The 22,116-nt window shown below is 44.8% G+C and overlaps 1 protein-coding gene and 2 long non-coding RNA genes across 5 annotated transcripts in view; 2 read left to right on the top strand and 1 right to left on the bottom strand.

Moving 5' to 3' along the window:
- UBE2E3 (ubiquitin conjugating enzyme E2 E3) overlaps window positions 1-16,516 on the top strand; it is a 90,166-nt gene extending 73,650 nt beyond the window's left edge. For all 3 annotated transcript variants that reach the window (XM_081899044.1, XM_081899045.1, XM_081899043.1), the window contains 3 exons: window positions 8,598-8,730; window positions 14,710-14,857; window positions 15,759-16,516. In XM_081899044.1, the coding sequence (XP_081755170.1) occupies window positions 8,598-8,730; window positions 14,710-14,857; window positions 15,759-15,856 (379 nt within the window). In that variant the 3' untranslated portion in view covers window positions 15,857-16,516. The remainder of the gene's footprint in view (window positions 1-8,597; window positions 8,731-14,709; window positions 14,858-15,758) is intronic.
- The window catches only part of LOC309363683, a 365,021-nt gene extending 347,162 nt beyond the window's left edge, over window positions 1-17,859 (top strand). Inside the window, exon 2 of the long non-coding RNA XR_014165537.1 lies at window positions 17,475-17,859. This is a non-coding gene — a long non-coding RNA (uncharacterized lncRNA). The remainder of the gene's footprint in view (window positions 1-17,474) is intronic.
- Window positions 16,932-21,422, bottom strand: LOC309363377. Its single transcript, XR_014165312.1, has 2 exons — window positions 18,684-21,422; window positions 16,932-18,279 (listed from the first exon to the last, which is right to left on the bottom strand). It is a non-coding gene; the product is annotated as an uncharacterized lncRNA (long non-coding RNA).
- Window positions 21,423-22,116: the final 694 nt, after the last annotated feature.

Raw genomic sequence — 22,116 nt, 5'->3', positions numbered from 1 at the left:
GATGATTGGGGGTGGGGGAGACACCGTTTGCAGTTCAATCAGATTGCAACAGGTGGTTCTGACAGCCACCATAATAGGTGGCATTTAAAAAAGGATTAAGCAGGTTTACAGCTAGATCTGCCTGACTGCTAGCCTTGATCATTATATAGACTCTCTGCGTTCAGAGGAAGTGTAACCAGATCTGATAGCCAGATGCCGCGGACAAAAACACATGTGTGCTGTCGCAGTCATATTAATTGGATCCCTTGAGTTGGTGTACTGTAGTGGTTAAGAGTGTCGGGTTAAGAGTTGGGAGAGGTTCAGATCCACACTGGGTGACCTTGGGCCAAGCTCCGTCTCTCAGCTGTGTTTTGGGATGCACTAGGAACGGGGAGATAAATGTAACAACTAATATGGATTTGCCTGATTTCTGCATTGATTTTCTGAAGCATGTTGCCCGTCTCCCTCCCGCATGACAACTGCGCTGCGATGGATATGCACGGTGGGCAGAGTCTTTCCTGTGTTGGCAGCCAGATCATAGTATGCCTACCAAAAGAGTGCAAGAATGTGGCAAAAGAAGTTTGCCTGTCCCAATTGCTGCTTGCCTTCCAAATACTTTGCCCTTTCTGTCAGCATTTTAGGTCTGGGGACTCAGCTATACAGCTGCAAATACAAAGTTTTAAGTGTGTTCTAAGTGCATTACACAAATGTGACACTAGGTGGCAATGGTGAGCTAATGGCAAATTCAATATATATATATTAAGCCTTTTTTTTTTAAAGCATTTTCACAGCGTTTTAAATTTTGTCTAGATTCAGCCTCGGTCTGTGAACCTCATTTCTGACTTTGTTGCTTTGTGAATGTTTTTAATTGTACTTTCAATGTACTGTCTGCTTTGCGTTCGTTTCTAATGTTTCAATTTTTACCCTGCCTTTTGTGCCATTTCTTAATAAAGTGAGTTATAATCCTGCCGACCTGGAATAGCTCAGTCGGTAAAGCATGAGGCTCTTGATCTCAGTGTTGTGGGTTTTTGTCCACTTTGGACAAAAAGTCCTGCATTGCAGGGGGTTGGACTAGATGACCCTTGGGGTCTCTTCGAACTCTGCAATTCTAGGATTTTGTAAAAATAAATGAAAACGCAGCAAATCGTGCCCTGCTGGCGAGCTTCCCAAGTGAATCTAGCCAACGGCTGTCCGAAATGGAACCAGATTGATTGTTAAGCTAAACCTAGTAAGGTCACACTTAAGCGCTTAAGGAATTCTGGGATGGTGTTTGAATAAGAACATGTTAAAAGTGGAAAAATCTTAAGAACTTTACAAGCACACATTACAGTCTTTCTAAATGCTTGGGAGATATATATATATAAAACCTACAAGTTTCCTTTGGAAAAAGCTCTCTTGTAACAAGAAACTGTTCTTTCCAGCATGTGCCAAGGTCCAATAAACCACTCAAGCTGAAGCTGCCTTAGTAATATTTCAGAGCACCTGAATCACACCAGCTCAATACAGCCCAGCAACTGGGAACAAACCCTCACACTCTTTTCCAGAGAGACCTTCTGCACTTCAGAGTATTTCTGAGACAGCAGTTCCCGAATCCACGCTGTGAAGTTTGACTCGGGAATAAGAGAGTGTAGGGAGATTCTTGTGATCGGCTGGGAAAGGCCTGACACTTCCACCATGCCGTAGGATTTATGCATTTGCTTTTTGAATATCCTGGCCATAGAATAGGGCTAACTTTGCCACCCCACCCCTCGCAAATTTACAAGAAGGGCCTGCAGCGCTTAATGTTTCTGTTTAGACTCGCAGCCAGCCAGTTCCATGCCTCTTTCCAGGACACTCCATTCCATTCCCAGAGCTATTTTTAATTTGTTATTGATACTTTTTTCTTTTTCTTTTGAAATTCCGCACCCCTAGGGATTTTGTGCCCGGGGCAACCGACCCTGTGGCCCTGCCCAGGCCACACCACTGATAGTAAGGGACAGGAGAGGTACGGAGGCTGCATTGATTGTTATGGTTTTACGGTTGTCTCCCTAAAAGCAAAGATTGTCCGTATTTTTAGGCATGGTTTTAGGCTTAGCTGTACTCTTTCTCAGAAGAGAGAAAGAGATCATGAAAGAGGCCAAAAATTATTTTTAAAAATCTGCAAAGTAAAGATTTAAGCCTCAGAGTGTATTTGGTTTTCTAAGAATGGCAGTGATTTTCTGCGGCGCCTCTCAGTATGATTCATCTTATTCTTTGCATTGGATTGACACACAATGTCTCTGGTTTCCCATCCCAGCAAGCATTTGCAAGAGAATGGTTCTGCGAGAGATAAGCCCAGTTGCAAAAAGGCATCATTGAGCTGCCTTGAATTAGGAATCATTTCTGTGAACCTGTAAAGACCTCCCGAAAGGGAGAGCAAAAGCAGGGTATAAGTTACACCAATAAAAATCAAATAGGATCCACACGGAGCAGGACAAGGGACCACATGGGCTTTGTGTGCAGAAGCTTCCAGGTTCAGTCCCAGGCATCTCCTGTGGTTGGTCTGCATCTGGCAGCAGGTGATGGAAAAGACCTTTGCATGTGACCCCGAAAAGCCACTGTAGTCAGGGTAGGTGTGATGGCCTGGGATTTGGACTCAGAAGCTGAACCTGAAGAATCCCAGCCTGCACAGGAGTCCCCGCCTCCAGAACCAGCTGAGCTGGGGCTGGGGCTTGAGCCTGAAGGGTCCTCACCTGTCTTGGATACTCAGGTGCAGGCACCAGCTGAGTCTGCTCTGGCTCCTGAGGGGATGGAGGACCCATTGCCTGCAGGTGCTCCACTCTCAGCCCCGTCAGAGGAAGCTGAGGTTGCCTCTGGGCCCGGTAACCCTCCAGCCTCTCTTGAGCTGCAGAGGGTCAGGGCAGAGAGGCAGAGGGAACTAAGTTCCCGCAGGAGGAGTGCTCGTCTCCAGGCCAGGAGAGGCGAGTCACCTGTGGACCGGGACCGCCCTATGCCTCGGGGCAGATAAAAGCCAGCCAGCCCAGTCCCAGGTTGTGGGAGCAACGTTGTTACTAGCCTGTTCTTGCCTGCACCCTGTCCTGCTCTTCTGCCAGAGTTCCTGACCCCACCCGACTTCCTGCCTTAGACCCAGCTACAGCTTTGATGGACAGCCTCTATACTGCACCATCGACCTCGGACTGGACTCAGACCTCGCCTCTTGGTTAGCCCCCAAGACCAGCACAGTAGGCAAAGAGCCCAGCCTGACCAGCTCAGTGTGTGATGGAATCTGGTGCCGTTTCATTGTTTTTTAAAGGGTTGCGGTTTTCAGACGTTTTGTCTCGAGGGAGCCATGTCCACATTTGCTTGTCTGTGCTTGGCAGAGGGTTCTGGGGGTGCACACCCAGTTCACACAAGGCGCTGATGCGGCCTGCATGCTGTCAGGGAGCCAACAGGGAGAACAGGTTATTCACAGAACAGAGAAAGACAGTGACACGCCGATCAATTTACAGTTAAGGAAGCAGAATAGAGAACACATGGAGACTTCTAAGGGTTGCTCCTGTCTAGATGAAGCAGTTGCTTGGATGCCCACCGCCCCTTTCACTCTCCAACCCTGTGTGTCAGGCCCCTCCCTCTGTCTACGGCGAGCCCCAAGGGACCCTCTCTGTTTCCGCCTGGCTCTCTGCTCTGTGACATGTGGCTTAGGGCCCTCGTATTTATAGGACCGACTCTCCAGGCATGCCCCACAGAGGACCTTAAGGTCCATGAATAATCATAGTTTAGAGGTCCCAGGCCCTAAGGAAGTCAGATTATCCTCCACCAGGGCCAGGGCCTTCTCAGTGATGGCTCCGACCTGGTGGAATGCTCCGTCCCATGAGACCAGGGCCCTGCAGGATTTAAGCTATTCCGCCTAGCTTTTAATTTGAACTTAGCCTGAACTTTTATTCCCCTTCCTTCCCTCCCCTTTTTATGAAGATTACCCGCTCTGGGATCCCACAGCTAATTCTCCCCTGGTCTCCTCGCTGGCCCAAATTGGACTAATTTAGCCTGCTAGCCCTGGTGATCATCTAATGTTTATTGGATGGATTTCCCCCCTAAATTGATTTTTGAATTTTGAATTTATTGTTATCCACGTTTTATACTGTATTTTATGCTGTTTTTTGTTGCATCAATTAAGTGTTTTAAACTTGTTGTTAGCCGCCCTGAGCCCGGTTTTTTGAACCAGGAAGGGTGGGGTATAAATAAAATATTATTGTTGTTGTCCTCCTCCAAGCTGCCAGCCTCCAGCCCTTCCCAGCTTTCCTCCCTCCTCTGGCCAGTTTCCCACCACAAGGAGGCAGGGTCTGAATCTTCTTCCTCTGTGCTTTCCCTGGGGAGCTCTTGTTCAGGCAGCTTCCACTACTCCTCCTCATCCAGCCAGTCCCTGACACATGCATTTTGAGAGTTCACCCCCAGGGCACAAGTCCTACAGCTGTGTATTACTGTGGGAGGTTAAGAATAGTGGGCAGCTGCTCTTTCTAAGGAGGTTTTCCCTTGTTCCCCTTGAAGGACCCATGATAAGCTTTGAGAACCCAAGGGTGCCTCAGACTACAGTTGGGAAGGGCGAGGGGAAACCCTACTTTTGGGGATCAGAGGCTATTTCAGTTTGGATATTTCAAATACCTCAATTTTCCCCTGGTTTCCACTACCACAGAAATCACAGTGCAGGTGAAGCAAAAGGTAAAGGACCCCTGGAAGGTTAAGTCCAGTCAAAGGTGACTATGGGGTTGTGGCACTCATCTCGCTTTCAGGCCGAGGGAGCTGGCATTTGTCCACAGACAGCTTTCTGGGTCATGTGGCCAGCAGGACTAAACCGCTTCTGGTGCAATGGAACACCGTGACGGAAGCCAGAGCTCACGGAAATGCCGTTTACCTTCCCACCCCACCGCAGTGGTACCTATTTATCTACTTGCACTGGAATGCTTTCGAATTGCTAGGTTGGCAGGAGCTGGGGCAGAACAACTGGAGCTCACCCTGTTGCAGGGATTCAAACCGCCGACCTTCTGATCAGCAAGCCCAAGAGGCTCAGTGGTTTAGACCACAGCGCCACCCACATCCTTTTTCACAGTGCAGTGGGGAAGAATACTATCACCCTGATCCATCTGAAGACAGGTCTGGTATTAGGCAGACGTGTCAGGCTTCTGAAAAATGCCTTCTGCACCTGCCAGGTTAGAATACATGGATTTATTTTTTCCCCCAGTAGACTTTCCCCCTCTAGGAACAACCCTTGTAATTTTAAGTGGCACTAATTGGTAATGCAGTAGATGACTGTAAATAGTAACTTAGGAATTATTGCTCTTAGATGTTTGACTATTTAATTGATAGATGCCCTTGTTCTGACTCTTTGAGTGATTACCAGGTAGTCTGGCACACGGCTAGAGGCTGTAACCTTAATTGTGACTGATTAATTTGGCTGAAATATGTTGCAAAGTCAATTCAGCTGTTTCGTTAAACTGATTGAATTGCATCCAGCTATTAGAGGTGTTTGAAGGAAAGGTAGCTGACAGATGATATAGGAGCATGAACCTCTGCATTAAGCTATAAAATAGCCATTAAGGAAACCTGTGCCAAAATTGAATTGTTCCACTGAAATTTGACTTCCAAGCCTAATGCTAATTAAACGATATATGCTTAATGGATGTCAAAGAGTTAATTAGCGCACCGGATGGCCTGTGCATGGGTTTTAAATATTTCTACATTTCACCAGCCTTTTTTGGGGGGGGGCGGGCATTATTGCTTCTGCTGTTTTGTTCTGTTAGCAAACTTAAGAAACGCAGGCAGAATAATTTAACCGAGCGACTTTGGAAATGCACGTGAATTACTTAGGCATTGTGGCCTGTTGTCCCTTCTTCGTCTTAATTCTCCTTGAGTATATTTGAATCGCCTCTGTTGTCACGGAGCACAGTTTAAACAACAACTGTTGATTGCTCTGAAATTCTACCAGATGTTGTGGTCTTAATATCGTTCGGGTCACAAAAGGATACCCACTGCTGAATGTATGTGGGATAACAGGGTACAGTGTCCCAGAAGTCATTTTGCAGGAGTTTTGTACCCCAATCTCTTTCCAGATTTTGAGCCTAGATTTTGAGCCGTGGTTCCCAACGTGGGGCACACGCCCCACAGGGGCCAATTTGAGAATAAGTTATTAACAGTGATATATATTTTTTTACTTTTTTTTGCAAATGTCCTTTCATTCTTTTATTTTCCTCTTTCATGGATGCCATGTTCTTTGGAAGCTTGTTTAGACCAAGTTAATGGCTTTTTAGGCTTCCTCCATGTGAATAGGAGTTCACTTTTTGAATAATAAGAATTATATGTCATGGGGGGCGGAATCAGGATTTTAGAGATGCTTAGATGGGGCATCGCACTGATCTTGAGGTTGGGATGGCAAATCCATGAAAAGGAGTCCAGTTGTCTCTTGCCCCGCCTCCAATAAACATTGTTGTGCCGTTCCAACTCCTTTTGTTCCAATCTCACTATCAACTTAGTTCTTTTCCCAGATAGGTTTCTCTAAATGACTCCTGGAAATAAAACACGTGGGCCTCTTCCTCCAGACATTTTTTTCATGACACCTTCATGGTGATTCATGCTCATGATCCTGCCTTCAGTACTATTTTTTTGAGACAGCTGGACTGCTTCATTTCCCTTCAAAACATATCTTGTAACTTGGTGCAGAAATCCCATAACTTTGCTTACCACAAATGTCCATTTTGTGTCCTGCTTTCATTGTGCTATAACCCCTCTGATCAGCAACAGAGTGGGTGGCATTGGGGAAGCTCAGTTGGTTAGAGCATGGTCCTGAATATGCCAAGGTTGCAGGTTCAGTCCCCACAAGGGACAGCTGCCTATTCCTGCATTCCAAGGGGCTGGACTAGATGATCTTCAGGGTGCCTTCCAATTCTATGAAATCCGTCACGAATGCATCAGGGCCACAAAACCTCTGTCCTGGAGGGCCAGTCAGATTTCATACCAGCAGAAGAGTTTATTTGGGAAGGAGGGACTGGTGTAAAAAATCTTGAACAGGGAGCTTCGTAAGACCACCTTGATGCTTCCATCTAAAATTTGTGATAAACATTACTTTAGAGGCCTTTTTCTAAAAAAAAAAAAAAGTTACTTGCTGAAGTCTTTCGGAAACTGTTTTTGAATCAGTGTGAAAAAGAAAGGAAGCAGAACGGACATTTGGCTCTCTTATAGTATAACTGTACGAATGTAGATGTTCTTACAACGTTAACCTCAAAGTGTATTTGTTGCTTTTTCAGTAACTTTGCAGCCTCCTTTATAAAAATAGTGGTTCCTCTGTCAAAATAGGCTTTTCAGGGGGGTGGGGGAGTTTAGCTTAACAGTGGTATCGTTGCTGCTACATTATTGTAATGCGCTGAGCACTTAAGCCTTAAAATAAGTAGTGGGCGGATCCTTTAATAGCTGTCCATATCTATAAAACTGATCAACTATATAATACAGGCACTTGGGAACTAAAATTGGCTTCGAAACTATATTAGATTGTATAATATCCCCCCCCCCCCGCCGGTGCTTTCACTGTCAGATAATGTGATAGTCTGAGGAATGGCAGTTCCTGACCACCACTCTTCCAGATCTTCATTCTGGAGGTCAAGGGAGGCTTTTCAGGAAGCGAGTGAACAAATTCAAGAAGCATTTGTAGTATTTTAGGACCCGAGGGAAACTACTTGGAACTGACTGTATGGCAAAACTGCAAGAACAGTGTGGGCAAGAAAACATTCTTTTAATGTCTGCATTGGTTACCTCTGAGCAGGACTGGGGAACCCTTGGTCTGTCGGATCTGGTTGGACTCAGAACTCCCAGGGTTGATGTTGAGTTGGAGTCCAGTAACAATTGGAGGGCCACTGGCTCCCCATCGCTGCCTTGGAGCCCTAATTTACAGCTGAGAGCCATTCGAAGGGAGTTTTTTTTGCCGTTCAGTTGTGTCTGGTTTGCACCTTTTGGCACAGGTTTAGGCAAGTTGACTGAAAAGCCAGTACTGCTGTGTTTCGTGGAGTTTGCTCTCAGGCAGATGGGCATAGGATTGTAGTCTTACTGGACCAGAGCAGAGAGACCTGGGTTGCAATCCCTTCTCAGCTTGGAAGCTTTGCTGGATATATCGTAGGCAAGTGACTCTCTCTCTTAGCCTAACTGGCTTCGTAGGATTGTGCAGATAAGTTGGGATAAGCCCATGCACGCTGCCGCGAGCTCCTTGAAGAAAAGGTTGGATATAAATGGTGAGCGGTGGATGAATGGATTTAAGTAGGCCTAACCCTTCCCTATGTTGGATTGTAGTCCTTTGTGTTTTAAGGCATTCCCTCTTCTCTCTCCCCCACCCCCCAGCTTTCTTTCATGAATGCCCCACGCACCGGAAAGAGCAGCAGACAAAAAGGCTACAGAGCTAAATATCATAAAAGACAAAGATGGGTTTTGTGTTTGAAAACATTGACAGAAGCACAGTTGACGCGCCGTTCCTTCGTTCTTAGCACACTCATACAAAAGCTCCACACCAATGACAACAGATGTCATTGACGAGGATTTAAGGATGAAATGAGTAATGACTGTCAATGCCCAGGACCTAACCAGATCACTTTCTGTTTATCCCTCCCTCTCTCTTATCTCAACAGTGCTGGGCCTAAAGGCGATAACATTTACGAGTGGAGATCTACTATCCTTGGTCCTCCAGGTTCTGTGTATGAAGGTGGTGTCTTCTTTCTGGATATCACGTTTTCATCCGATTATCCATTTAAACCACCAAAGGTAAGCATTTGTGGCTCTCTGTATTTTTATATGCAGCTTCTCCATCCTTGAATGTATCTCCATTCTTCACATTTGTACCAGTGTTCATGAGATGCTTGCACATTTGACTATCGGGGAAAGAGAAGACTCTGCAGCTCTGAGGTTTCAAGTGTAGCCCAGGATCTCAAATAAACCGGTGACCGTGCCAAGCTGTACAATATGCAGCCCAAGAATCCACATTTAACTTGCACTCAGTGTGTTGCAGAACTTACAACTCAGGGTTGGCAATTTCCTGAGGTGGGAGGAAATGAATTCTGTCAGCGTGCCAGTAGCTATTAATCTCCCCCCACCCCCCTTGGATAGTTTAGGGAATGTTTATGGTTGTGATTCCATTCCCTCTCACACATGCAGGAAAACATTCCTAAATGGCTAATAATATCCTCTTAGTTCCCCCTCTCCTACCAGCCTTTGATCAGGTGAGTATACTGCCTAGTGTGTTAGAGTCTCTGGGAAACCGGTGTTTCCCAAATTTAGGTCTCTGGCTGTTTTGGACTACAATTCCCATCATCCCTGACCACTGGTCTTGCCAGCTAGGGATGATGGGAGCTGTCATCCAGAAACAGCCGGAGACCCAAGTTTGGGAAACACCGGTCTAAACCTCTGTGTTTCGGCTGCCTCAAACTGAAACAGAAAATTAACCATTTCAAAGAAACAGTTGCTTTATTAAAGCAATGTGAGTTAACTACCCAAAGCAGGGAAATTCTGAGATGAAATGAAGCGTAACACTCAGCTTGAACTAAGCTAACTTTGTGCTCCTGTCCGGTCTCTGTGGCCATCATACGTAATGGCAAGGTAAGTTTATTAGCATAATAAGCCTTGCTGTGCACACAGTCCAATTGCATCTACTTCATTCTTTTCCTGACACAGGCAGGTAAGTAAAGCAGGAAGGGGACAGCTTAGTGTTAGGTCTGAACCCTGGGATCATGGCTTGCTCCACTCCAAGATATGATCAGTAAGTCAACACCAGGCCATGGCTTAGGGCAGGCAAGCAATAGTGTGGTTTGTTAGGGCAAAACAAACCACAATGCTGGGTTCGGCTGTAGCATTAAGTTACCGTATTTTTTGCTCTATAAGACTCACTTTTTCCCTCCTAAAAAGTAAGGAGAAATTTGTGTGCGTCTTATGGAGCGAATGCAGGCTGTGCAGCTTTCCCAGAAGCCAGAACAGCAAGAGGGATTGCTGCTTTCACTGCGTAGCGATCCCTCTTTCTGTTCTGGCTTCTGACATTCAGAATATATTTTTTTCTTGTTTTCCGCCTCCAAAAACTAGGTGCACCTTGTGGTCTGGTGTGTCTATATGCTTTCTGGTTTGTTTCCCCACTCTCTCCAGGGGAGGAGCGATCAGGCTTCATGTGCAAGTATGGTTTATTAAACCAAGAGCCTCAGCCTCATGTGAGAATGGAGTCAAACTCTTGATTTAGCAAGCTAAAGTGCAGCTTCAGCAATTGAAGTTAGTACAGTGACCATACCTCTCAACTGAACTGATTCAATCGGGACATCCCTTTTTGGGGGACTGTTCTCTTGAGAGCACAGTGCCCCAAAACACGTGCTTTGCCACAGCCCCAAAAGATGTGGGGTGTGATCTTGCGCCTGTGACGCACATCCTCGTTTTCTGTAGTGACCCGTTGGAGGGTATTCAGTGACTTGTGTCAATCATTATCGTTTTCTGCATAAGCAACATTGTAAGACCACTTGATCCAATTACAGAGATTTTGATAAGTGCCCATAAACGTATAAGGAGGGTGTTGAAAGCCAGTTCTTACCTTTAGGCAGTTTAACTTGAAACTGAAAGTAACTGACATTCTGCAATCTTGACCACAATTAGTTGGCACTTAGCTGGCATTCGTGTGACCTGAAAAGAAAAGTACCAGTGTGAATAGACTTGAAAGTACCCACGAATTAGGAAAACCCAAACGAAGCAATTCGCAAACTGACAGGTTGAGGACAATATGATATTTTCTGAAATCTTGTATAGTCCCTTATGTCCCACTGATTCCAGTAGTATTTAAGAGTTTATGAGATGTACGCTGAATTGTAAAGTTGTTTATTAATCTCAAATATTGTGGTTTTGATTACGGAGAACTGCTTGACTTCCACTCATATTTCTGGTAACTGTTGACAAAATCTGTCATAATTGTTTTGCTTCTGCAATAAGGCGGGTTAAATCACTTGGAAAAGCAAGGTCTAACAAATGGGACCTTCTATTTCAAGAACTACATCTTGATATTAATTATCTAATTTTTTAATTTTTTTTAAGGAATACTGGTCTTAATGCTGTTCTGCCAAATGAAAATTAGGGCCAAACTACATATAATAAATGGGACGCAGGTGGCGCTGTGGGTTAAACCACAGAGCCTAGGTCTGGCCGATCTTCGAATCCCCATGACAGGGTGAGCTCCCGTCGCTCAGTCCCTGCTCCTGCCAACCTAGCAGTTCAAAAGCATGTCAAAGTAGATAAATAGGTACCACTCCAGTGGGAAGGTAAACGGCATTTCCGTGTGCTGCTCTGGTTCTCCAGAAGCAGCTTAGTCATGCTGGCCACTTGACCCCGAAGCTGTACACCGGCTCCCTCGGCCAATAAAGTGAGATGAGCACCGCAACCCCAGAGTCGGCCACGACTGGACCTAATGGGCAAGGGTCCTTTTATCTTTACCTTTACACATAATAATGCTTGAATAGCTCTACACTTAAGTATAGCATACTTTTTGAGAAATGGCTATTGCTTGTTCCAGGTTGGAAATCCAGCTTAGGTGCAAGGAGGGAGGCAGGCGACCCAATATGTATCATGCCGCCCCCGCCCCCGAAGATACTTGTCCCCTCCTCCAACCCTGTACATAAGGGCAGAGCCACAAGACTAAAGTTGTGTGTATTTGAGTCTTCCGTGTTGGAATCAATTATCATTTGCAAAAGAATGTTTATGCTAGTGATTTGTTTGTCTAACCCTGTTTATTTTGTGAGGGGGGGGGGCTGGGAATATGGAAAACACGGCACACAAAATTGTCCCGAGTGTAATTTCATGTGCTCGCTCATATCGTAGAGAGATTTATGCCAGCATAAATGTTTGTTTAAAAAATTGCAGCTGCGTAGCAGATGTTTGATGAAGAAGATTCAGAAATCTGCTGTTGTACAAATAAGACAAAATGTTAGGTTTGCGAAGCTGGTTAATCTGTTGAAGACATGCCGCAAAAATCAAGGGACCTAGATCCCAACTCCTCACCTCTGCTCCCCCTGCCGTTTCGTGCCTCGTCTAACAAGTTGTATATTCTGGCTGAGATCCAAAGAGCTATTTCTGACATACCCAAGAGACTGGGTATCCCCAGTGGGCTTTTGGATTTAAAAACCCAGCAAAAAACCCTCCACACACAAGCTTGCTTTTGAAAGTTCCCAGATAGTTGGCCATGCAGCATGGAGTGCTACTGGGGTTTTTTTGGAGGAGGGGGGATCCCAAACCCAAAGGCCCCTTTTGATGTGATTCTGCCATCATTTCTTGCTTGTGAACTTCCAAAAAAATGAGGAAACAGGGTGGTAAATTAGAGAGCTCCTTGGTCTGATCCTGCAGAGGGTAGCCTGTGTGTGGAACTAATTGTGCATTTATCCGGATCGTGTACAGTAGATCTTTTCTCTGTCCATCTGTCCCCACGTGGCTTAGCAAAGGGAGGAAATGAAATCTGTCCTCACAGTTCTGCAAAAGCCAAAGAGCCTGGTCTTGAATTTGGAACAGAACAAAGTTGCTCAGAGTTATGCATTTTTATTTATTTTTTAAAAAGCACCGCCCTCTGCAAAAAGGAAAAGGGAAAAGCATTGAAAGGACTGCTGTTTTGGTTTGTTTGTTTCCTCTAGCGTGCGGTGCCATTAAGAGTTTGGATTACCCTTTGCGCCATAAAGTATTCCTTCTGTAACTAATGCATTTCAACTCTGCGCGGGGTTTGTACAGAATGTTAAAGTCAATTAAAGCAGAATGATGACACAAATTAGAGTGTGGTGTGCCTCACACATAATGATGCCGTCTAATGGGGAAACATAAGTGTTTTTCAAGTCCTTTGAAGGCGAGCAGCTCCCTGTTCCATCCGTGAAAATCTCCCATGGGAATGTTAATGCTGGACAGATCATGTGATAGTTTTAGACTATCCAAGTTCAATAGAATAGTTCCCATGCACATGCAAACCTGTGTGTTTGTGTGTGAGAGAGATCTCCTGTTCCAAAGTATTGTGTTCATTTCATTTCTATATCACTCTAGGGAAACTTGGAAAATACTTAGTTGTCCTCCAGAGCCCCTATGTTGGCCTGATTCAAAGACTATGGTTGGGGGCCGTCTGTTCCTTCCTCGCTCCTCTGCTGCTCTGCATCCAAGTTGGTGCCCATCACTGCATACTGTGGTTGTGAATCCCAAAGTTTAACCATGTGCTGCACGAAGCTCAGTCGGTAGAGCATGCGTAGGCAAACTAAGGCCCAGGGGCCAGATCCGGCCCAATTGCCTTCTAAATCCGGTCCGGGAATCAGTGTGTTTTTACATGAGTAGAACGTGTCCTTTTATTTTAAATGCATCTCTGGGTTATTTGTGGGGCATAGGAATCATTTCATTTCCCCCCTTCAAAATACAGTCCTATGATTCTACCCTTTGTCCGCCCTGAATCTTCCAATGTTCTTGCCCCCTGGCAGGCACACCTAACCTTAGTTGGCCCATTCCCTCAGCCCTGATGGTTCTAGCCTTCTGGAGAGCTTGTCACTGGACACTGAGGTCCAGCTCTGAGGACCTGCTGGTGGTTCCCTCACTGCAAGAAGTGAGGTTGCAGAGAACCAGGCAGAGAGCCTTCTCAGTAGTGGTGCCCTCCCATCAGATTTCAAGGAAATAAACAACTGAAAATCTGACTTTTAGAAGACATCAGAAGGCAGCCCTGTATCGGGAATTTTTTTAAGTCTGATGTTTTACAATTTTTTATATATGCTGTAAGCTGCCCAGAGTGGTGGGGGAAACCCAGCTAGATGGGTGGAATACAAATAATAAATTATTATTATTATTATTATTATTATTATTATTATTATTATTACAGTGGTAACCTTGGCAGTTGAACGGAATCCGTTCCGGAAGTCCGTTCGGCTTCCAAAACGTTCGGAAACCAAGGCATGGCTTCCAATTGGCTGCAGAAAGCTCCTGCAGCCAATTGGAAGACCCGGAACCGGCATCAGATGTTTGGGTTCCAAAGAACGTTTGCAAACCGGAACACTCACTTCCGGGTTTGTGGCATTCTGGAGCCAAAATGTTCAACTCACAAGACGTTCGCGAACCAAGGTTTGACTGTATTGTCTTCAGCTATTTTCTAGCCACCCTGAACTATTTACTTAAATTTCCCCTAACAATTTAAATGGGCTGGCTTAGTTGCACACAGGCTCCTTAACCCATTTCTCCCAAAACTCCAGACTCCTTTGCAGCGATCAAACAGCAAATTTATATAACTTTATATCTCTCTCTGATGTTTTGGCCTTAACATGCACTGAAATGGAACGGAGCTAGTCATCTGAGTGCCAGTTTTGCCTATCTCCCAGGCACAGAAGGACAATACAAAATAAATTCCCCTATGTTGTTGTGGTGGTGGTTTCAAAGTGGGGTTTCAAAATGCTGTATGCATGCCTGCCAGGGAGGGGAGGGTGAACCGCAATAAAGCTTTTAACATTGAGATCTACATGGCAAACATGAGTCAAGGCAGCTGCTTGAAAAGTGGCGGTGGCGGGGAACCACTTTTCAGATGAGCCTTACAGAATGAGCAGCAGCAACAAAAAATGAAATGAAATGAAAGGTCTCTATAGAAAAAAATTTCTCCCACAGAGGGTGAATAATTCAAGGCTGGTTTCAAAAAGCTGGCAACAAGCTGTGCATGAAGAGCGTGTAATGATTCTCTCTCCCCCCCCCTGCAATTTACACCCCCCCCCCTTCTACCTCTAGGTTACGTTTCGCACTAGGATCTATCACTGCAACATCAACAGTCAAGGAGTCATCTGTCTGGATATTCTGAAAGACAACTGGAGCCCTGCTTTAACTATTTCAAAGGTCTTGCTGTCTATTTGTTCTCTCTTAACAGACTGCAATCCTGGTAAGGCAATGGCTTGTTTTGTTTTGTTTTTGTTTTTTTGAAAGGACAGGAATTACTAATTGGGAAGTAAGCAGAGTCAAAACAATTCCTAGCCTCAGTTGTAAAAAAAGGGGGGGTGGGAGATTGTTCAAAGTACATTGACTTTGTAAACAATTACATAAATGTGGGATCAGACTGGGATGAGATAAAATTCAGGTTGAAAAGGTGGGTTGTTTTCCTTTTACACAGGGCGGCCTGGAAACAGATCCTCTTTGTTCAGGTTGTGTTTAAACCTCTGAATACCTGGACTTTGAAGTAGAATTGGCCGCGGATTCAGACTTTGCATTCAGTTTAATGGCGGAATGCACTCTCAGCACTCCCAGTTTGCTTAAGATTAAATCACAAAATCTGCAGAGCCCTTGAGATACCTTCCCATGTACAAAGTTGTAGGTTTGTCCAGCTCTAACTTACTTTAAAAAGGTGGAATAAGAAAGACTGCTATAGATGATTGCCTTGGAATGCCAGCCATTTTGGACCAGAGGGCACATTTTGAATGTTGAGAGAGTGCTGGGGGCACCATTCACAAAATCACAGTGTGAAATGTTCAGGGGAAGGGGAGAGTTTTGACAGAGAAAAGGAAGACATTGTTGGAGAACCAAACCACACACACACACAAAATTGCTTCTTGTCCAGAAGTGTCCGCATTCTCTTTCCGGCTGACATTTAGGTCAAGCACCTTGTCTTTTGAACAATGCTTCCTTGAGGAGGTTCTGCCCCGCAGCTTAGGTTGGAAAGAAGTGTGGCGAAGTGAACTATTGTGATGCTGATGTGTCTCTGATCTTGACGCGCCGTCTCCCTCCCTCTCCTCCCATTTCTCCCCCTGTCGTCCCCCCCCCTTTCCCCACGCACCCAACTCTTGCAGCTGATCCTCTGGTAGGAAGCATAGCTACTCAGTACCTGACCAACAGAGCCGAGCATGACAGGATAGCCAGGCAGTGGACCAAGAGATACGCAACATAAGCCACGAACCGACGGCTTGGTGTGCGGCGCCAAGGTGCACGAAGGCAGCCCCTGCAGTGTGCAACCGATCTTTATAGCCTTTACAATACGGACTTCTGTGTATATGTTATACTGATTCTACTCTCTGCTTTTATCCTTTCAAAGACGGGGATATCACTTCCCCTCGACCCTTAACCCCTCCCCTCCCCAACCACGAGAAACAGAAAGGAAAAGGTAAACGCTATCCAGAGTAGAACTTTGTAGCTGTAGATTAGTTATGTTTAAAACGCCTACTTGCAAGTCTTGCTTCTTTGGGATATCAAAATGTATTTTGTGATGTAACTAAGGATACCGTTCCTGAAGTCAACCAAATATTATAGTGCATTTTAGCCTAATTCATTATCTGTATGAAGTTATTAAAGGTAGCTGTAGATTACTAGGAAATTACGTCATTTGTATTAAGCCCAGATCTATTTCCGATATGTGGTACATGCTGTTGTGAAAACTGTTTTAAACTTCTACCTTCGTCGGTTTGTAATGAAAGGGTTTCCCCTCCCCTCTTTTTTTTCTTTTTTCTTTAGCTTTCACCCCCTTTCCCTCCCATCGCCACCACCTTGTAGCTCAGAAGAGAGCATCCACTGTATCATCTCAAACACAAATAAACATGTTCCCCCCAAGGAATAGTTTCTTTGTTTTCATATTTGAAGCTAAAAATCTAAAGCATACTACAGCAGGTTAGAATGTAGGGCTGTTTAGAGACGGACACCCACAGTGCCCCCACCCACAGGCAGAAAGCCAGCATGAGGGGAAAAGGAAAAACCTGAGCATAAGATCTATTGCTCTTGTCTAGACTTGTAGTTTGCCTCTGACTGGTGCTCCTGAGGGACAAACTTCATGCTGAACCTTCTGCTATTCTAGTTCTCTGCATGTTAAGTCTAAGGCACCAGCAATATCTTAGGCCTGGGAGAATGGATAGATCCCATCATCATCATTCCACAACCACCTGGAGCCATCATAAGTCACTCCCCACCCTCCAGGATCTTACGTTTATTTATTTTGTATCGTTCTTTTTTTTTTTTCACTTGTCATAGCCATGAAAGGTAAATGCATCAAAAATCAAAGATGCAAGTATTTGAAAGAAATGAATGGTAAGCAACAAGAGGGGCAAAGTGGGGTGGGGTCAGAATTATGGCATGTTAAAAGGTGGGATAACCCTTTCCTCTCCTGCCACAGTCCTGATGAAAATCCATATGTGCGTTCACACACACACACCTGTAAACTGCTATCAGCCCTGGGATAGACGTTCCCCACAGACTTAGAGCTTTGACGGCGCCATTGCTGGGACCACAGCAAGGGAGGAAAAGGTTAAGCCACCTCTCTCCATGGTCCTGATTGAAATCCTCCCCCTCCTATTGTGCCTGCTTTTCGCCATTTTAATAACATGCATGCAAGTGCAAATCGCACGCCTACTGTTTTGGTTTGGCCCTCCATTGTATTTAAAAGACAGACAGACCTGCTGAGGAGCAATTGATGCTTAATATATGGTGATGTCCGTGCAAATGGGTTTGCTGCGGTGGATGGATGCAGACGGCTACCGTGTGCTCACGTAAGCAAATGTCTAGGGGACTCTTAGCCACAGTTCTTCCACGGATCAGAAGTTAGAGAGCGATACGATTCTTCTCTCCCCTTGGCCAAACAAATAATACGCAACAAGTTTAGCAAGTGGCTACATGCATTCCATATTATGAATGGGTTATATCGGTAAATGATCATCTGCAGTCTTCCTTTATTGATAGGGCCAATGGCGGGGTACAAATGTTGGTTGGGGCAGGGCAGTTGTGTGCCTTGCTAATTCATAGCAAATCCTCGAGCAACCCACCTAATAATGTGGTTTCCTCATGGATATTTTTTTACAGTTTATTCTCTTCCTCCCCTCTTTCTAATTTACCATAAACGAGCTAGCTTTTGCAAGTCAAAATGGAAAGGTTTTCAAATTGGTGGGCTTAATTCCCTGCCCCCCCCCCGTAAAAGGTGCTGTGGATTTTGCTGAGATTATAACTTATATCAGATTGCAGGCAGTTCTGTGGTTTAGATGGAGGTGTAAAATTGCAGTTTATCTAATCATGTTAAACTGTCTTCCAAAGCAGCTTGGCTGCGTGCTGTGTATACCCGCTTTTCTCAAAGTGGAATGAACAGTGAGCTGTTAAATCAGAAACTAGAACATTAATATTAATAATAACAATAGTGGAGGCAAATGCACTTTTATAAGTGAAACATAGGTTCTAATTAACTAGTCGTTCTGAGTACAACCCAACAGGATGGTCTCCTGCACAAGCCCCAGTGAAATTAATGGAATCTCTCCAAAGTCGTGTTTTTGCACAATTTTCACTCAGGAGATTGCTCAGGAGAATCTCCCGGTAGAAGGTACCCTTTGCAACTAAGGCCTGATTCATACATAATAATAATTATGATAATAATTTATTATTTATACCCCGCCCATCTGGCTGAGTTTCCCCAGCCACTCTGGGCGGCTCCCAATCAAGTGTTAAAAACAGTACAGCATTAAATATTAAAAACTTCCCTAAACAGGGCTGCCTTCAGATGTCTTTTAAAGATAGGATAGCTGCTTATTTCCTTCACATCTGAAGGGCGGGTGTTCCACAGGGTGGGTGCCACTACTGTGAAGGCCCTCTGTCTGGTTCCCTGTAACCTCACTTCTCGCAATGAGGGAACCGCCAGAAGGCCCTCGGCGCTGGATCTCAGTGTCTGGGCTGAACGATGGGGGTGGAGACGCTCCTTCAGGTATACAGGACCGAGGCCGTTTAGGGCTTTAAAGGTCAACACCAACACTTTGACTACATGACTTTGCAGCTTAATTTTCTACCCCCAATCTGCTCTGTTCCTTCCATGTTAAGTAGTATATGCTGTGGATATTTAGATCAGCTTGGATTACAAGTGTCACGTTTCACCATCTTCGTTAAGGTGACTGGCACTCATAGAGCTGGAAGGGACCCTGAGGATCATCTAGTCCAACCCCCTGCAATGCAGGAATATGCAGCTGCCCCATATGGGGTTCAAACCTGCAACCTTGATGTTATCAGTACCATGCACTAACCAACTGAGCTGTCCAGCTGGAAATGATCCATTCAATAAAAGTATCTACATATCACCCAATGCAAGCCACAAACTCATTGGAACAGTGTATGAATCGAGTCTTAGACACAGGCATGAAATTCTTGCAACTTGTTCGGTGGCGATTACTTTCTCTTCCTTATGTTCTCTGTGGTGGTGACGAAGGGTTGCTTCCAGTTGATATCCCTCTATGGGTAGAAAGACTCATTGATCCAGCTGGGCCTTCTGTCAGCTGAGCAGATATCAAAGAGCTCTTGGGCCTCCCCTACAGTCCAGCCTCCCAAAATCCACCCTGGAGGCTTGGAGGTACCCTTTGGAAAATCAAGTGAGAGTGGAAATCCCTGAAGAACCAACTCAATCCCGGAAGGCTCCACTAGATCAAAGGGCCCTCTGTCAGCAGAGGGGTGCCAACTGGATGCAGCCTATAGCTTAGAAACAGAAAGACCTTAACTGCTTTCTTATGACTGATTTGCTATCTGTAATCCTCACCCACCAGATCTTCTGTGCATTTTTGGAAGTTCCGGAGCACCTCCTCCATTTAACAGTTATGCGCTTTGCATTTATTGGAAGTTGCATTTCAGTATTTGCAATTATCTAAGTATTGTCAGAATGCAGAGGCTTCAACATGTTGCAGGTTCATGCCTGTAAAACATTTGATCTCCATGTCTGACCTCACAAGACCCATGTTCCTTAATTCTCTATACTTACATAGTCTGAAACAATTTTACCTCTCAATCGAAGGCCATTTTCACTTGCCATTTGAGAGGGGTTTGTTAACGGCTCAGGTTCAATTTCAGAACCTGATGGAAGAGTCATTGTAAAATTTGGGTTCTGTCTGGTTTGGCAGAGGTGAACAGACTGTTCTGTGCTACGTTTCTCACAATATTCTAGTCCTCACTGAGGTGGCTAGGCTGTTTCTGGGATGTGCCACCTTGGAACTGCAGATATAGAAGAGACTCATCATTTGAACAATACACAAAAGTTCCCTCTACATAGAAAACTAAATGTTGGAGGGCAGGATTTTAGCCTAGCTATATCCCTGGCATGCTAGATTTCTGTGTACATGAAAGTATTCAGTCTCCATTACTTTCCATATTGTAGAGTTGGAATGGACCCCAAGGATCATCTAGTTGAGGGTTTCTCAAATTTGGATCTCCAGCTGTTTTTGGACTACAGTTCCCATCATCCCTCACCACTGGTCCTGCTAGCTAGGGATGATGAGATTTGTTGTCCAAAAACAGCTGGAGACTTAAGTTTGGGGAACCCTGATCTAGTCTAACCCCCTACCTACCGTGCAGGAATCTTTTGAACCCACGAGCCTGAGATTCAGAGTCTCATGCTCTACCGAATGAGGTATCCCAGCAGTTCTGGTCATATGAGCCACAGACTTCAGTCTGCAGCACTAAAAACCTCAGCGAGATGTAGGCCTACATCTCATTTTGTAAGGGAGCACATTATATAGGGTGTGATCTGTAGGGTGCTACTGCTAGACAACCTTCATCCATTTCAATAGATCGTGGAAGGTCCCACTAAAATGAGTGGAGTTTATACTGCATGCACGCTTTGTAGGTTTGCACTATAACTTAAGAGAACTAAGGCCCTACAACTTCCAGGCATCGTAAGAGTGTGGGGAGAGACTCAAAAGATTTTGCTGGTTCCCGTATGCCGGAAAAAAATGAACCCATACTTTGCATGTACAACACTCCCATGGATTTACAATGAGCCGCAAATTGTATATTTCACATATTAAATATGTGACCTACAAAGCTTTCAAATATTTATGTCGCAAAATATAGAGTATAATTAAAAATCTTGTTCTGCTTTTTAATGTACTTTGTTTCATTTTGCACCTCAGATTTCAGAAACCTTTGAAGGGAGATGCTTCCTCACTATTGCCCGTTGTCCTCTTTACCAAACATTTGATTATTGAGTCTGAATTCTCTTTCTGTCATTGGTTTGTCACAACCCTGTTCTTTTTCATGTAGGTTTTTTTTGTCTGTAAATTTTATATTTACTGAAGTAAGAGGTTGGGGTTTTTTTGTGTAAACATTTAAACTTTAAAAAAATAAGAATAATTTTGTTTCTGAACTTTTCTCTGCTTACACCAAGTGGTAGAAAGAAATTTGTATTGTTAAATAAATCAATTAGTTGTTAAACGAGAATGCGTGTCTGCTTTTTGGTGGGGGTGGGGGTGTCTCTGACTTCGCTGTGGGAGGAACCTGCACCCGGTTGTTCTAAAGCAAAGTTCAGACATTAGCTGTTCTGTCATCAGGGTGACAGGAAGTGAGGTAACAGCCATGACTCTCCTTGACCTGGAAAACACATAGCTTTCTGATAATGGGATAATGCAAGGAGAGTCACAATGGCGCTGTTCTGGTGTTCAGCCAAACGTATGAGGACACAAACCGAATGTGATTGTAGATGGTCACAGCGTACCTGCTCTCTCCTGAATGCACAAAGATCTGAAAGGATATTTTACACATGTTTAGCCGTACATAAATCATACCCCTGGCATGCCCCCCTACGACCCCCTGGAGCAGGTTAGGGGTTTGGGATGCAACGCATTGGCCAGAAAATAGAAATATATGGAAAAAATGCAAGGGAAATTATTTAACTCTCTTTCTGTGTGTATATCATATTTCTCCCCAATGAGATTTCATGAAGTCGAAGCTGCTGCTTCTTTTTAATGAAAATTGAAGCTTCCTTGAAGGGGACAGGCCGCACTTCACAGTCCTATGCGTCAAGCTCTAAATATCAGGACAAGAGATTTTCGCGAAACCCTTTAGCCGACGATGAGGAGGATGGCGATTCGGGAGGTCATTTTCACAAAGAGGAGTGTGCAAAGTGAATTTTCCTGGCTGCACTTCCGGGTGCTGACTGTTCTACCATTGTACTCTGCTTGCAAGTGTAGGCTAAAACTAAGCTGAGCTCTAAGGCCCGAGAGAAAGACCCAGTCACTCATTTCAGCTTTTGTATGCCTGGTGTTCCTGCCTGTCCTGTGTTTCATGCACCTCTGTGAACCACATACAGTGGTACCTTGGGTTACAGATGCTTCAGGTTACAGACACTTCAGGTTATAGACTCCGCTAACCCAGAAATACTACCTCAGGTTAAGAACTTTGCTTCAGGATGAGAACAGAAATCACGCG

The sequence above is a fragment of the Podarcis melisellensis genome (assembly GCF_964234715.1).
Source record: "Podarcis melisellensis genome assembly, chromosome: 1".
Classification (NCBI taxonomy): Eukaryota; Metazoa; Chordata; class Lepidosauria; order Squamata; family Lacertidae; genus Podarcis; species Podarcis melisellensis.
This window is presented reverse-complemented; position numbering and strand designations above follow the sequence as displayed.